Raw genomic sequence first — 17,094 nt, forward strand, 5'->3', positions numbered from 1 at the left:
TCCCCGAGGATGCGTGAACAAAATTTTGATGCTTCCTTGTCCGAAACTCCAGGTATGTGACTCGTTATAGTGTATCAATGGCATCTCTGAATATGTATATAATATAATAATGCAACGGTCACAGGCAGTGCTTTAGTAATTATAAAAAAAATCTATAAATCAACATACGATTATGTATGGATTGGACTGGCAGAGCAGAGTTGACAGCAAGGGTATTTTAATTAAGAATTTGACTATATATAGGGGAGGTGAAAAGACAGTAGCACACGCACAACAAGGAGTAATTGTGAATCTGAGGATGAAATCAAAAGTAATTTTCAATATTGGAAATTTGTAGCAAGTGTTTTTAAGATTTTTTTGAAAATTGAAAATGAGGGGGACTGTATGAGATCATTTGGAAGGCTATTAAAAAATTTAGGAATGAGAAACCTAAAATGTTTTTTGAGAATAGTTTTATGAACTAAAGGCATTGAGTAAATAAAATTGTGTCTATTAGATGTTCTTGATGAATTGAGAGATAAAGAGAATTCTTTTTTTTATTATAAGTATGGATCGGTAAAAGTATAGATGTCTTAAAGGATGTTCAATTGAAGAAAAAGTTCATTTGTCGGAGTGATGATGCAATTGTTTGCCAAAATTCTAATAACTTTTTTTTGTAAAGAAATAATGAGAGCAATATTACTGACATAATCACTTCCCCAGAGTGGCAGACCATTTGTAAGTGTGTATGAAACATCGAATAGTAATAGGTTAGCAAGAAAGATCGGTTTACATATGGTTTCATGTTGAAGAATTTGTATAAAATGAAACAAAGTTTTGATTTTAAATGATTAAAATGAGATATCCATTTTAATCATTAGGGGATATAGAGGGTATTTGTTCTATACGTTGACAATCACATCAGGGGCGTAGCCAGAAATTTCGATCGGAGGGACCACTTTCATTTTGGAGGGACCAAAGTGATAGCACAATAGATTTGGCCATTTTTTCCCCTTTTTTGGTTATTTTCTCACATTTCGGGGGGGACTAGACCCCCCCCCCTCCGAGTCCCCTCCCCTCGCTACGCCCTTGAATTACATGAATTATTACTAGTAAAAATTGGTTCGTGGAAAATTATCTCATAGTCAATAGGTGGAATATTGTGTTAGGAAAAGTTTGTAAATTTACTTTTGGAAATACTGATGTGGAGATCATTAGCAATAAACCAATAACAAACTGTTAACAGATTGGTATTTATGTTGTTGGGTAGTCATCTCCTGAATAAAGAATTACAGTATCATCTGCAAAAATGACGATTTTACCCTTGATATTTAAATTACAGAGATCATTGATAAAAATTATAAATAATAATGGTCCTAAATTAGATCCTTGTGGGACTCCTTTGATTATCTTCATGCCCTTACTTTTATGGATAAAATTAAAAGTATTTCCTCTAATTCCATAGGAATACAATTTTGAAAGCAGGATTTCATGATTCACACTGTCAAATGCTTTTCTTATGTCAAGAAAGATGCCTATTGTTTTTCTAGATTGGTCAATATTCTTGTAGACATACTCGGGAAAGTTTGAAAGAGCAGATTCAGTATTTCTATTAAGTAGAAACCCATGTTGGTTATTGGAGAAGAAGTTATTGTTATTTCAAAAAAAGAGTAAATCCTAGTTTTAATAAGTGTTTCAATTATTTTCTAGATAGGTGACAATATTGAGATAGGCCAATAGTTGCTGAAGTTAATCTCTGACTACTATTTTTAAAAATAGGAACAACTATAGCTGATTTGACTGATTCAGGAAATTCACCCCTTTCAATGCAATTATTAATTATGTCAGCCATTAGTTGAATAATGCATTCAGGAAAACTTTTTAGAATTTTAGTAGTCAAAGTATCAGGACAAGATGCAGGATCTTCAACAAATTTTGCTATTTTGTAGACTTCAATTTGATCTGTGGTGGCCAGAAAAATTTATTTGTCACTGCGAGGGATATACTGCTCAAAACTTCCATATTCATGGTGGGTTTGTTGTGTAATATTTATAAAATGGTTATTAAAATCATTAGTTAGTGCGTTCAAATTAGTTTCCAAAGGCAGGGTGTAAATTTTTTTATCATATCCAAGTGTTTTGTTAATTAGTTTCCAACGTTTGGATGATATAAAGCAATTCAAAAAATGAGTTGAGTAACTATTTTTATTTTGTTGCTCTAATTTGTTTTTTGAGATATGTTCGACATTTTTGTTAACATTCTTGACTATTACGTCAAATGGGTATTTTTTGTTTTTAAAAAGTTTTTGTTTGATCTTGGTTAAGTTAACTATTTCAGAGGTAATCCAAGGTTTATTTTTTTTATTTTTTGGTTTGATCTGTAAGTATGATGTATGATTGTTAATTATGGTTTCAAGTTTAACCATGAATTCATCAAAAACCAATCCTGTATTTTCATTTGTAAAAACAAAGTTATAATGTTGAAGATAGGTTGTGATTCCAGCCAAGTTAGTTTTTTTGTCAGTATTATCAGTTATTGGATTAATCAACGAGAACTTGAGTTCACAAGAAATTGGATAATTATTGGTGAAATCTGTAGTAAAGATAGATGAAGGAATTTCCTTGATTTTAGATGAGTTACGAATAAAAATATGATCAATGCAGGAGTTAGAGTGAGGTCTTGTTATTTTGAAAATTAAAGGGGCAAATCCATGACTGGATAACATGTCCTGATAATCTGAGTGGGTACCAGAATCAGTTTTAAGGATGTCAATATTTATATCACCAATTAGTAAAACATGTCTATATTTGATATTTTTAAAAAGTGAATAAAGTTCTTCAATATATTGAGTTTGTGGGAATGAATGTGATCTGTACAAGCCGAACATGGTAAATTTTAGTGTAGGCTCTTGAATAACTATCAATTCTCCTGTTTGCATTAATATATAATCAAGTTCGAAAAACTGAAGGGATTTTTTTGTATAAACGAAAATTCTGCCTGAACTATTTATTATAAACTCTGCATCTCGTAAATAAATTATAATTTGGCAATCTATAGAGATCAACGTCATCCTCAAAAACCCAAACCTCAGACAAAACAAGAATATGAATATAATCAATAGATTCATTCAATAGGACCATCAGTTGGTCAAAATTCACTGTTATGCTACAAATGTTGAAGTGAACAATGTTAATAATATAAAATTTATCATAATCATGCATATTTTGGGTATGAAGAAAATTACTGAATTCCTCCAGAGTGCCAAGATCAGAGAATTTTATATTAGAAGACATTCCAAGAAAATATAGATTTTATATTGTACTAATTACTAAGCAACCTGTGGGAAAAATTAATTTTTCACCCAATTTAAAAATTGAAATGTTATCATGCAGAAAATTGTAGCACAAGTATACAATTTTGATTGGAAATTTAATTAACTTCAAGTTATATACTGTAATATTCAGATAATATACTGGCGAAAAATTGTATATGATTGAGTATATTTTAGATATTTGTATATGATTTTTCAAATTATAATTATTTTTTTAATAAAACATAAATAAAATCGGGAAGACCCCAGAGACCCCACATTTTAGTTAGTGAGAGTTCATACATGTTAAATAATATGATTTAAATCATCAATGATTGATTTTATACACTCCAATGTCCTCCGATTTTCTCAAGTATATTTTTCCATTTCGCGACCAGCAAAATTTGAAATCATTTTCTGATTTGAATTTTTTAGCAAAATATAGTACCTGTTTCGTATAAGATGCAAGATGCTCATTAAAATAAACATTGCTGGGTCTGAGGTGTTCATTAAGTTGTGATGCACACAATTTCAGTTTGCAGGTGGCGTTAAATAATATATCATGTTTTTCCTTTGATTTGAATTGCACAATAATGGGCTTGATCTTATCCTTTCTTGTTGTTGGAACATGGTGAATAGTATTGATATCAGGCTCCAAATCAAGAAGATCCAATGTCTGTAAAACTGTGGATTTGATGCTATGTATGTCCTCATTTTCTGATTCAGGGAGGCCAAGAATCTCAATGTTAGTTTGTCGTGAATATTGTTGCAGATCAGTGATGTCAACTTGGAGATCGCGGATATGTGATCTCATTGTGGCATTCTCAGTCTCTAAAAATGATTGCTTATCTTGATATTTGATTATTTTGCATTGTTGTTGCTCCCCCATTTACTTTCAGTAAGATCAGTTCTTGTGATTGTGCTATTATTGTCTGCGACATTAGGCTCGTGAATGACTTTACATGATTCTCGAAGATTGTGGATATACACCAAACACTTTGTGCCGATTCAGGTAATAGAGAGCCAACAATTTTGTTCACTGAGTCCGAGATATTGATATTGCAGTATTGTAGATCTAGGCTGTTATCAGCTACAGCATCAGGAGTACCTGCAATTACTGACACATTTCTAGTAATTTGTTCATTGGTCTCAGGTTCTGAATTCAAAGGAGTTATAAATGAGTTCGCATCCTGTCGAAGTGAAACACATTTAAAACACATCCAATTGTCTCTACGTGTTTTAGCAAACCTACGGAAACATTTTTCACTATATTCGGCACAGAAACAATGAAAGCGTTCCTCACAATTACAACATGCTAACTTATCATCCTCATTTTTAATCGGTTCGTTACAACGAAAGCATTTCAGCCAGTCACTTGCAGAGTTCATGTTGATTATCTTGAATTATTAAGCACCTTTTTGTCTTATTAGTGACTTAAAAATAAAAATTATATGAAAATGAAATTATACAAAGTGAGAAAAAAACCAATAAATCACACACACACAATAAGATATTACGCGTTGTATATGAGGAGATGGAGAAGTTTAAAAGTGCCCAGACAAGTATCATGCACAAAGAGGAAGTAGGTTCCCATTAATTTCCATTGGATGAGAATATTCAGCACTAGAAATGGTACTGCAAACCACCAAGTTACCACTAGCAATATAATATGTTCTATGCAGATAAGTCATGATTCTGCCTATCAACCACCATATTTATGTAAATAAATTGAAAAAAAGGAAGTTAAGAAGACACCAACGAATAAGGCAAATACACGAAAATAAAAAGTCCTAATGCATTTCAACACCAATGGGTGCCGTCTTAAGAGGAAAATTTAACCACTGGTCACGCCGACCGAGTTTCCCACTTGGGTTGAATACCAAATTTTAACGCTCGGTTGCTCAGTGGAAGAAGTACGTTTGTTCACTTCAAATGTCGTGGTCAGAAAATTGTATGTATTTCCCTTATTCGTTGGTGTCTTCTTAATATTCTTGGGCAAAGTTGATCAACTCTTCTGAAAAAGGAAGTGCAGATAATTTTTTGACTTTACCTTGCATATATGTACTTGTGTTTATGTATGTAATTTAGCTATATACATACATATTCTGATGTTTCAGGGAAATAACATAACTATTGTGCATGATCATATTGAGCAACCAGCAGGAGATTTGCCTTTAGATGTCAAGATAAATTTGCTTGAAGTAAATATTTTATTATTCAAAAAACTTTTCATAATTTACTGAAAATCTTGATTGAAAATACTGCACTCAAATAGAAAATGAAATTAGCAAGTTTTTATTCCTTGCAGAGGGAATTTCACCATGTCAGTGGCAGAGAAGTTACAAGAGAGCAGATGATGATGGTTCTTGTAAATCTAGAACATTTACTCATACGAGGCTCTTATTTTCATCCATCAATTGAAATCCGGTAATTTTAGAATATTCAATCAAATACAATGACAAGAAGTGATATTAGATTTTTTTAACATTCATGCACTTAATATTTAACCGAATTGGTGAGTAACAAAACTAATTTCCATCTAAAAATTGCTTATTCACAGCAAAAGGTCATTCAATATTTTGATACCAATGTGCTATGTTAGTGGTTTTATTAAGTTGCACCTTTGACATTATCAACCTATTTTTACAATGCGCACAAGTGCTTGAAAGTTAAGTACCATATACATTAAAAAGTAGAAGAATAACTTAAATATCTGGAGAATAAAAAAATATGTTTCTGAGTAAAAAATTGCATAATAAAACAGTGTTGAAAATGCTGTAATAATATACTGCCAGTAACTGAATCTAAAGAGAGACATATGCTGAAATTCAAATGAAGGAAATCTTGAAAAGCATGGCAACAAACCAAATCTATAGTCTGTTTGCGGTTAAGTTTGCAGGGAAGGGAAAGCTATGAGGAAACTTCATCACTCGTTTCTACGGCAACGAAAGCCTCTTAACTAATGTACTGATGCACTGCCTCAGTAAGGTATTGAAGATTCTCACAAAGCTTATTGAGAAAAATTATTCTTTGCATGTAAGGAAATTGCATAATGATTTTAGTAATAACTGTAAATGTTAATGTTACTAATATTATCAATAGAACAAATAAAATATACTAATCTTATCAGTAGAGATAAAATACACCAATGTTATCAGTAGAATAGATAAAATACACCAATGTTATCAGTAGAATAGATAAAATATACCAATGTTATCAGTAGAACAGATGTCTTTTATGTGGAGTGTAGACACAATATTTAAATATGATGAAAAACAACAACAATCATCGTGACACATAAATAAAAAACAATAACTTTTGTCAAAACTTTCAGAAATATAAGTACGGTTTTGGAAATAAAAATTATTTTTTCCCCTGGGAAATAAATGAACCATAAACTGCAGTTGATTGTAATGCAGAAAAAAAATGATTATCTTATATTTTAGTGGAGTACGTGCTCTCTATTGTCTTCAAATTGATGTGTAGTAAGTAGCACTTAAAGCGTAGAATATTTTTCAGCATCATATCTCTTCCCGTGGCTGAATCATGTGTAGTTGTCTCAAATGGTAAATACAATCCATATCTGCTCTATTGCTCTATAAGGGTCATTCGGTTAAAGCCTAAAAGTGTTTGGATTTCATTACAGTAATTTTCTAAATCATAGAGAACTAAAATGCCCAACCGAAACTAAAATCCACCTGATGGGGCTTCTCATACATTTTTTCGCAGGTGCTCCATGTTATCAGTAGAACAGATGTCTTTTTCTGTGGGTTGCAGACACAATATTTATGTCAAAAATAATGACAAACATATAACTCCATCAAAGCCTGCCTGATTCTGAGAAAAAGGAGGTTTACTGGGAATGTTCATCCTTAACTATAATGTAAAACATGTCATGTAAAAATTCATGAAAAATCGTATCATTGGACATTACTTTTTTCAATTTAACAAACATGTGAAATTATAAAATAACTATGATGAAATACTGATCAACAACATGTAGCAATGATTTTAGCGATGCAACTTTCAAGGCTATAGAGCCAAATGTGTGCGCAATTGCTGTGAATAATTGGATGGTAACCAATATTTTTTTTTCTTAATTATTGGTTTTAAATACAATTCATTTGTGTTAAACAATATATATTTCTCAGTATTATTATTATTATTATTTTAATCATATATAACGCTAAAAGTTTCTGTATGCTATATCATATATGCTTGTCAACAACCTATGATATGCGGGAACCATATTCTGCATCTTGAGAATACATCCTCTACCCTTCCCTTCACTGCAAACTTAACCGAAAATGAACTATAAAAATAACCTTTTGATAAAAATTGTCACATTTTCATTCAAATTTTATATATTAATTTTATTAGGCTCAGTAACATGCAGATGAGTATTGCTACTGATGAGTACACAGCAGATTCAAATCAAGCCTTAAGGGTTGAACAATGTCAGTGCCCTTCTGGTTATATTGGAAATTCATGTGAAGTAAGCCTGTACTTTTTTTCATAAGAGTGTGAATAAAACACAGAAAAATATGGAATGTGATTGAAATTAAATGTAATTTTCTTTTATAACATGTTAAAAGCATGGCTTGATAGAGAAATGTTTTGCTAAAGAAATATAATGGTATTAGTTTTAATAGACTCTGATATGAGAAACCCCTCAGAGAGTAAATGTAAAATTTATCATTTACAACTTTGTGTGTTTTAAATACTATCCTTGTTTGGTAATGACATGAAGTAACAAACTAGATAAAAAGAAAAGGTTATTACTGTAGAGAAATTGTTAGACCCACCAGAACTATTTGTCAAGATTATACAGGTATAGATTTTTAATAATGATGCAAAAAAAAAAGTGTTATATTTGAAAAAATTAACCAAGAATCAGTTCTCTTAGATAAACTTCCTGGTAATGTCAAACTGGTAAAATAACAATACCGCATAACCTGCCCTCAATGATGTAAATTACTATTCTTTGATATAAAAGCATTCTGACAGAAATTCACAGTTTTCTACCCAAGAACTAGCAATTGCGGTTGGAAGGTATTGTTTGAACCCTGTTAGTGACACACTGGCAGTCGGCTGAAGGTGGTTTACTAACTTCAAGGCACAAATGTGAGCGGTCTCCCATTTGAAATAGTCTCTCCTCAGAGAACAGGCACACCTTCAACATAATATTTACATAACATGAAAATTCAAGCATTTTTCATCTTCACTTCAAAATATGGAAGACACAGCACCAGCAAGAAAATGAAACAAGCACAACTCTGACAACATAAATATGTTAGGGCTACGCTTAAACATACAACACATTCTGGCACATATCCAATCCAATGTGTGTACAATTAAGTAGTCATAGGGAAGTATTTGAAACCTACCTTTTGAAGGGAGCACAATATTGATTCTGGGATGGGGGTTCAACATAGTTCATGTAGGAATAATTGTCACTATAACAGACACCTTATTATATGTGAATTTGTATATTTTGCCCTGTTAATAAATTGTAGAACACTCTTGATTTATTTATATTATACAGTGATACCTCAGCTAATGAATGATTCAGCTTACAAATTTTTTGGATAACAAAATTTTTTTCATGATTTTTTGTGCCTCAGCTAACAAACATTTTAGTTGATATGAATTCATGCATCAATATAAAACAGTCACACTGTGTGCTGAATTTTAGAACCAATCGTCATCAGAATTACTGTCACTCAAGCCTAACTAACACATGCCCACCTCAGAATTTTTTTTCAGCTGTAACCCAACTTCTCTTTCTGAACATTTTTGAACCATTTCATGTAAAATGAAAGATTCAGCTAATGGAAAATGCATTGGAAAAAAAAAAACCCTCATGTTTTCAGAGCACGCATTCTTTCAGTGCAAGACTCAGCATCAAACTGATCAGTCTCAACATTCTAGGAGCTAATCATTTGATCATTTTCGTTGCACCTTGGTGTCATTTTCTGCACGAGGGTTAACTAGACCCCAGCACATATAACTTATTGCCAATTCTGAATGACAGCTTTTTTTTAAATACAACTGAGAGGTTGGTGTGCTAACCCCTCAATGTGGGACTCCCTGTGGTAGTAATCTTTTTCTGTGGTCACCTTGCGTACTCCTGCATCAGGGAAGTTTCTAACAAGGACAAACTGGGTATCAAACTCGTGACATCTCTAAACGTTCTATGATATTTTAGGCAAGTATCTTATTGACCTGGGCTGCAGTTCCAAATTGGGCTGCAAAGATAATTTTCGAAAGTAAAGTCCCATTCCTCTGTGGGGAATCAAACCACCAACCTCTCACAGTCCAGGCAAGTGTTCTGAATGTGAGTTATCTTTACTAAGAGCTTACAAAGATAATGTGACTTTACTTTTTGAAATTATCTGTGCTTGATATGCAGTCACCTTTATTTTGTATAATTAGCAGAGAGTTTCATCGTTGCATTTTAGAAGATTATCTTTTCCATCTGCATGTATCAGACACAAAAGTGAGCTGACCAAATCTCAAATGGGTGGAAACATAAATAGTGTTTGGCACCTATGAAGTTGATAGAGTTATGTGACCAGCTTTAGTAGATTAAAGCTATATGGAAATGCTGGACTAAAGCTCGTGTTTGTTGTGTTACGTTTTATAATTTTGGATCTGTTGATATATCCTTCCCACTAATGATGTGTTGAAAGTAAATAATTATAATTAAAATATTCAATTGAACTAAGTCACATATTTAATAGATTTAAACACTTAAAAGGGGAGACAACATTTGTTGTTCTAACTTGAGCAGGGAATGTTTTATGTACTGTTGCCAAATCTCTGAATCTAAATACTTGATTAATAATCTGTTGCCAGATACCAAAAACAGAAATAAACTAAATTACATAGTAACATTACATAGTGTAAAACAAAATGAACTCCAGTACCTCATTTTTCTGTAAATTCTCATTTATCCAATATTGAAACTGTTTATTTTAACCTTCAGTTAGATTAAAATGTTCAAATAAAAGTTTTTGTCTTTTTTAAGGAGCTCTTTAGTGCTTTAAAAAACTTACCTTTACATTTTGGGCCATATCTGGAACGAATTAAACAATTTTCTATTCCAAACCTATAGGAAATTGCATTTTGGCTAATGAAGGTTTGGAGAATAAATATGATTCCAGAAGAAATCATCTTTATTAGCTGAGGTATCACTGTATAGGTTTTTTAGATTATTTCATTCTAATGGAGTTGAGGTTCATTATAATGATCCCATCATTTTGCTGAAAACATATGTTACATGGAAAAGAGCACTCGTCCGGCAATCGAGGGACCCGGGTTCGACTCCCGGTAGAGGCAGAGATGAGTTTTTTCCTTCCTTAAAAAATTAACATCTCAAATAATAAATATCTTCACAACATCCAGTCTTCTGTATATCTTGAATATAGTCATTGGTATGAATACATTTGGGACTCATTGTACTGTTGATTTTAGTGGAATGATCATTATAACCCCTTGAATTAAAATATTCAGTACTCTCCTTTTATTGTATCAATGTAAGCTTCATCAGGTTTATATGTCTATTTCATTGTAAAGTTAACCTATATGCTACACATAACTCGGACATCATAAATACACTACGGGTATACATAATACACTCAAAGAACTCTCCAGCAATGCATCAACTAATGAGAAGTTTCCTTGGAAGAATGTTTATATGATGTGTGTATGGTTTAATAGTAGTAGTATTCCTCTTTGATCCACATTTTCATTGCTTTGCCCATCTTATATGCTGCAAAAGATGCTGTCTTGTTTGAAGAGTTTGGTCTTAATTTTTTAAAATGAATATCTATGTTCTTTTAGATGATTTTTCAACAGTTCTGTCCAGAACTGTCTTGAGAGCATCATAGATTAACCCCTTCCCCGGGTAATGCTCATCTTCCATTTATTCTATCACCCAAAAAGTAGTCCCTTTCCAAGTTACTACTAATTTCATCATTCAAAGGTCAATTCTCAAATGGGTTATAAAAATACAGATGCAATATTGATGTTGACGTGTATGTTTTTGGATTTTGGTGCTATCTTCTTTCATGAACAACTTTGCCGTTTCAATGAAATTTATATTTTTGTAGAATGTCACAGTTTAAGATGAAACAAAATGAGATTTTAATGAAGTGTATATGTTGTCTGAGGGAACCAACGAAAAAAGCAAATAAAAGGAAAAACCATAAAGTTCCTAACATTTTTAGACATGCAGTGGATGCAGTCTTCAGAGGATAAATATAACCACTATCATGCTGACCAGGAATCTCACTAAGGTATGTTAGCATATCTTCACTCCTGGATGATCAGCAGAAAAATCAGAAACGTGTTTCATTCTGACCACAACATTTGATGTGAACAGCCATATTTTTTCCACTGAGCAACTAGGAGTGAAGATATGGTAACCAACCCACCAATCTTGGTGGGATCCCTGCTCAGTGTGATAGTGGTTATATTTATCCTCTGAAGACTGCACCCATTGCATGTTGAAAAAAATTAGGAATTTCATGGCTTTTCCTTTTATTTGCCTTTTTCGTTGTTCCTTCTGAGATTATATCAGGCAAAAGGATTATTTGCTTTTCCAAGTGTATATGTATTTGCATGCAATGAAAGCTGCAAAGAAGGAAAGACAAAGCTATATAATGAAACTCTGTATGTATTTTTAGAGATGTGCTCCTGGACACTTTAGAGCAAAAACAGGTCCATATTTGGGTTACTGTGTTCCATGCCAGTGTCATGGCCACGCACATAGTTGTGATGTTAACACTGGACAATGTCACGTGAGTTGTGAATTCTCTTGAAATCTTTTTAAAATTAAGTGTTATTTACATCTTTTTCTCTGGAGGTTTAAAAACAGACCACAAATTATATTACTGTATATTACCTATTCAACTTACTTATTGAGTTATTGTGCTGCAAGCCTATGTACATAGGCAGATCAATCAAATATAAAGAAGACTTTTTCAGTAGAAGACAACACTTTTAATCAGTAGCAATCTCTCCACAGTAAAACATTTTCTGTTGTTTCAAATGTAATGTGGGATATTTATATCATCAAAATTCATGTTTCAGTAGCAATGATTGCCATGAGTGAGCAAGGTCTCTGCTGCAGTTGCATACCATTTAATTTTAAAAATTTAGCAAATAAAAATATGTAAAAAAGTTATTTTCATACATTGCACATTTTGGTCATAACACAATGTCTAAATTGCAAATATGAAAATGTCATAAAATGTTTTGTAATGGCTAAAAAATAAAAAATTATTGTCATTCTTGTTGACCAAAAACCAGCATTACAGACAGGAAAATCAAGCACATATTTAGTATCATTAACAAGTTAATGGGCTAATTAATATTTTCAACATCTAAACAGGAATGGCCCCTAAACAGGAATCGTTGGTAAGGTACCCTCCAGTGGCATACTCACAAAGAAGCTAAGTGGGCTATAGCTCAGTGAAAAAATTTCAAAGGGGCTGCAAATTTAAAGAATGACTGGTCAAGTAGTCAACTGGAAGAAGAGTGGCTAAACCATAAATCCACTTCTACAAGAGATCATGGGACTAAGTCACTCCGCAGCAAAAAGAGTGTGCAAGTACATGAGTAACAGTGTGCAAGGATAAGAGTAACAAAAAGAGTGATTTAGAGGGTGTGTGAGTGTGGGAGTGACCTAAAGAGAGAAAAAAATTTGGTGAGTGTGTGACAAAATGATCAGGGTTGTAGTGATCAACTAATTTTTTTTAAAAATCACTGATTGAAATCAATTTTTTCCAGATATGAAAAGTTATCTGTTGTAATTGAATAAAATTATTTATGCAACTCTAAAGTGATTTAAATTTTTATTAAATTATTTTAAAAATATCAATTAATTTAAATATTATATTTTCAAATATTTTTATAATATTTTAATATATATATTAATATGTATATCAAATATCAGAAATACCATAGTTGTACCAATTTAGCTGATAAATGATTACCAAAATACAAATACAACACCACAACAGGCAAAATGCCCAACAAGGTGGCTGAGAAGAGGTGACTCAAGATTTACAATGAAGTTAGAGGATGTAAAGTTGTCTTAGAAAATCAAAAATTGCATGGCGATGGATGGATAGATATACGTAATGAATAAATTCTGTTATCAAACGGTGTGGTAAAGCCATCCATGTTTATACTATTGACACATCCGGCTTATCACATGCTGGAAATTATTCAGCAAATGTGGTTTTTGGTTCAGTGAAGTCAACAGAAGAAAACTTCAAATGTAACTTATCAAGTTTTGTTACAGACAAAGTTTCGTTACCGCAAATATGGTTTCTTCCAGAAAGAGTCTGGATGAAAATATTGGATTTCCGGGACTTTCATATTGGTACTGTGCCCACATTTTACACTTGTTAGCATAAGATTTGGTTAAAACTGATGTAATAAAGTATGTTACAAGTATATTTAGATACTTCCGCAATCAGCTCTCAAAAGCATGGCATCAGGTGTAAGGTGGAAGTGCATTGGTCTTCCTGCAGAGGTATGATGGAATACCTATTGTGATTCTCTTGAATCTTATGTTAAAAATTTGTCAGTTGTTACCAAAGTTTGTGAAGACCACAGATCTCAGATAGTAACATCTCTAGTGAAATCTTAAATATTTATTCAAAAAGAAATGTCAAGCACATAATTGCAATTCTGAAACCAATAGCCAATTAATTAACAAGCAAAATTTATAGGGAGAACTCAACATGCCTCACCACAGGACCCAGGGCAAATACCATCATTTTTGAAGATCTTAGTCCAAGGGCCCCTACCCCAGGATGTGGGACATAGGAGCTCAAATAGCCTCGCCCCAAGGTTTGGCACGTACAACTCAAGCGAAGTGACAACCCTTATTTAGCTTTTTTTTCACACTGTAAATTCACTACATAGGGGCCCATTTTAACCTGACTTGAAGGCCTGCCAAAGATCACAGCCCAACAGGAGGGAACAGATTTATGAATTTAAATAACAAAAAACGATGGTAAAAAAAATAACAAACATTGACAATATCTTGGAAAATTTAACCTCTAGTTCGATAGCAATAGTAAAAAATGCTTACCTTTTCTCTAAACGCTGTCGTCTGCATCAATTGTTTTGTTAATAAACAATAAAATCGCCTGCCCTCGCAGCTTGTAACTAACGCATGGTGTGCTTTCCTTCCAAAATGGCTGTCTTTGTTGATGCTCACTGACAGGGGGAAGACAGGGGATGGGGAAACGTGTCGTGAGGTCCTATATCATTCTTGGTCGTTGTCGGTCATTATAAATGGCAAGTGCAACGTTATGGTGGGCGAAAAATTTGGATTATTTCAAAAGAAACTAATAAGATATTCTCCTTCAAAACAAAATGCTCTAAAAATTAGAGTAAACTATTTTAGAGAAAAAATGAAGATATTTTGGCGTTTACTGAGTGAATACATTTTTACTTTACCATTCAGTATTGGACACATAGAAATTTCCGACCTCTTTCCAACACTTGGTATTCATTCAATGTTCCGACGTCGCATCGACATCAATCCGACGCCCTGACGATACCGTTGTGCTACTGGGGATGGTAAACTCTTGAAGCGTTTACACGAGATCGGGATTGGAGGCATCTGGCTGAATTGTATAGAATCATGGTTGACAGATAGATCATAAAGGGGTTATGGTGAATGGGGAATTCATCACTAGTGGAGTTTTCCAAAGAAGTATCCTGGGCCCCATACTTTTTCAGTTTTATTTATAAACTCGATCAGGGTATCGATGGGATTGTTAGCAAATTTGCAGATGACATGAAGCTAATGGCGGTAGTTGGGAATCAAAATGATAAGGAGTTGCTCCAGACCCTCTTGAACAGGATTGGAACATGGGTAAATGAATGGAGCATGAAGTTTAGCGTTGACAAGTGCATGGTCGCTCATTTTGGTTTGAACAACCCACATTTCTCTTACGAGTTGAATGGTGTCACTATTCCGGATGCAACTAACGAGCGGCTTAGGTTTTCTGAACATTGTTCAGCGGTGGTCAAAAAAGTGAATAGAACGCTGTGTTTCATTTTCAAAAAGATCTCTTTGCGTTCTCCAAAAGTCATTCTTCCGCTTTTCTGAGGCTTGGTTCTGTTGTGAAACAACGGGGTGGGTGGACTGGATACATCAGTTAAATGAAATACACTAATCACACAAGGAAACGCATGTCCTTCAGCATCACACTTTATTTACGGGAGACATTCCCTTAACATGTTGCCAAAGGACGAACAACATTACTCTTCATGCTTTTGGCATAACTAGCCATTATAAAGGCTTCACTTTTATATCGTAACAGGTTCATCCTGGACTGGAGTATGCTGTAAGGTTTTGGAGACCATACCTACAGAGAGATTTAGACGTGGGTTGAAGGGGTGCATAGAAGAGCTACGTGTGTTCTTATTGGCACACAGGGCTTGAGTTATGAAGAGAGACTTCATTTTTTGAATGTGTTTACATTGAATGAACGCAGGTGTCGAGGAGATATGATCGAAGTGTTCAAAATTTTCAATGGGATGGATAGGATGGACCATGAACTTTTAGTACACCTCCAATTGACTGCTTTTACAAGGGGACACCAGTATTGATTGATAAGGGACAATTCTAGGTTATTGTGTCGCAGGGAATTTTTCTCCGATAGGGTTGTTAATAATGGAAAAGCTTACCCCCAGCGGTAGTAAATTCTAGCACAATTGACACGTTTAAAAAGAAATACGATAAACATATTGGGGTATATTGAGAGACTATCCGTACTTAGAATAAGACAACCATAAGTATTCTTTATGGGCATTGTATAATATTTTATCATGTATATATATTGTTTGTAATTGCATTTTTAATTGGGCTGCTGTATTTTAGTAATGTATGACATCCATACTTGTTATGAGCATCTTTTTCTCAGCCACATCATTGGGCATTTTGTATGTTGTGGCCTTGTATTTGTATTTACGGAAAAAAATTACCAATGTCACAGGAGCAATATGAAACAAAGAAACAGTCATGTCAAACACAAAACTTCATATATTTTGTATTGCATTTTACAAAGAACACAGAGAATTGACTAGCCCAGTTTGAAAAGTTCAAAATAGTCATTAAGGTAGGCCCACAGTTTAGGAAAAGAAGTCCAAATTTTTTTGCTTCACTAAAAGCACGCTATCGGATACTAGAAGAAACTTTTATATGGAGCACAAATTCGAATTTGCAGACTGGAATGCTTTCAGTTAACTGATGTTTTGGTTGATCGGTATTCTGATAATCGATGCTCTACTGCAATTGCTTGTTTGTAAGAAACTAAGAAGTAAAAAAAAACTAACACAACTCATTTTTCAACATAAGTGTCATAGGCATCTATACATATTTCCAGTGTAATTTTTTCTATCCCTGTGCCAATAAAATAAAGGCCTTTACAAAATAATATTTAGCAGATAGCAGTGTAAAACTGAGTAAATTTTTTCTCACCCAAACTCACAGACTCCCTGAAATCTCTCCAAAGACCTCGAAAGAGCCTGTTGACCACAGGTTGAAAGCCCCTAAGCTAGAGCAAGAGAATATACTTTAAATAAATAGCATTGTAATTAAACTAAAAAAAATCTGTTGTTAGTTTAGTTCGTTTTTTCGAATAAATGAAATTGCTAATTCAGAAATTTGTTTTTACAAATTTTTTTTTTATTTGCAAAGTTTATGTGCCTCTAGTCATCATGTAACAGTTGATGCAGTACAAATATATTATACATAAAAATTATTGTCAATC

General features: G+C 33.2%; 1 protein-coding gene across 2 annotated transcripts in view; it reads left to right on the forward strand.

Annotated features, from left to right (window-relative positions):
- Positions 1 to 17,094, forward strand: part of LanA (laminin subunit alpha) — a 308,555-nt gene that overhangs the window by 146,683 nt on the left and 144,778 nt on the right. For both annotated transcript variants that reach the window (XM_089239807.1, XM_089239808.1), the window contains 4 exons: positions 5,407 to 5,490; positions 5,598 to 5,716; positions 7,670 to 7,784; positions 11,980 to 12,093. In XM_089239807.1, coding sequence (XP_089095933.1) covers positions 5,407 to 5,490; positions 5,598 to 5,716; positions 7,670 to 7,784; positions 11,980 to 12,093 — 432 coding nt within the window. The remainder of the gene's footprint in view (positions 1 to 5,406; positions 5,491 to 5,597; positions 5,717 to 7,669; positions 7,785 to 11,979; positions 12,094 to 17,094) is intronic.

Source organism: Pholcus phalangioides, unplaced genomic scaffold, assembly GCF_987345545.1.
Source record: "Pholcus phalangioides strain wild (caught in Gottingen) unplaced genomic scaffold, Ppha-v1.0 ptg000011l_1, whole genome shotgun sequence".
NCBI classification, from domain to species: Eukaryota; Metazoa; Arthropoda; class Arachnida; order Araneae; family Pholcidae; genus Pholcus; species Pholcus phalangioides.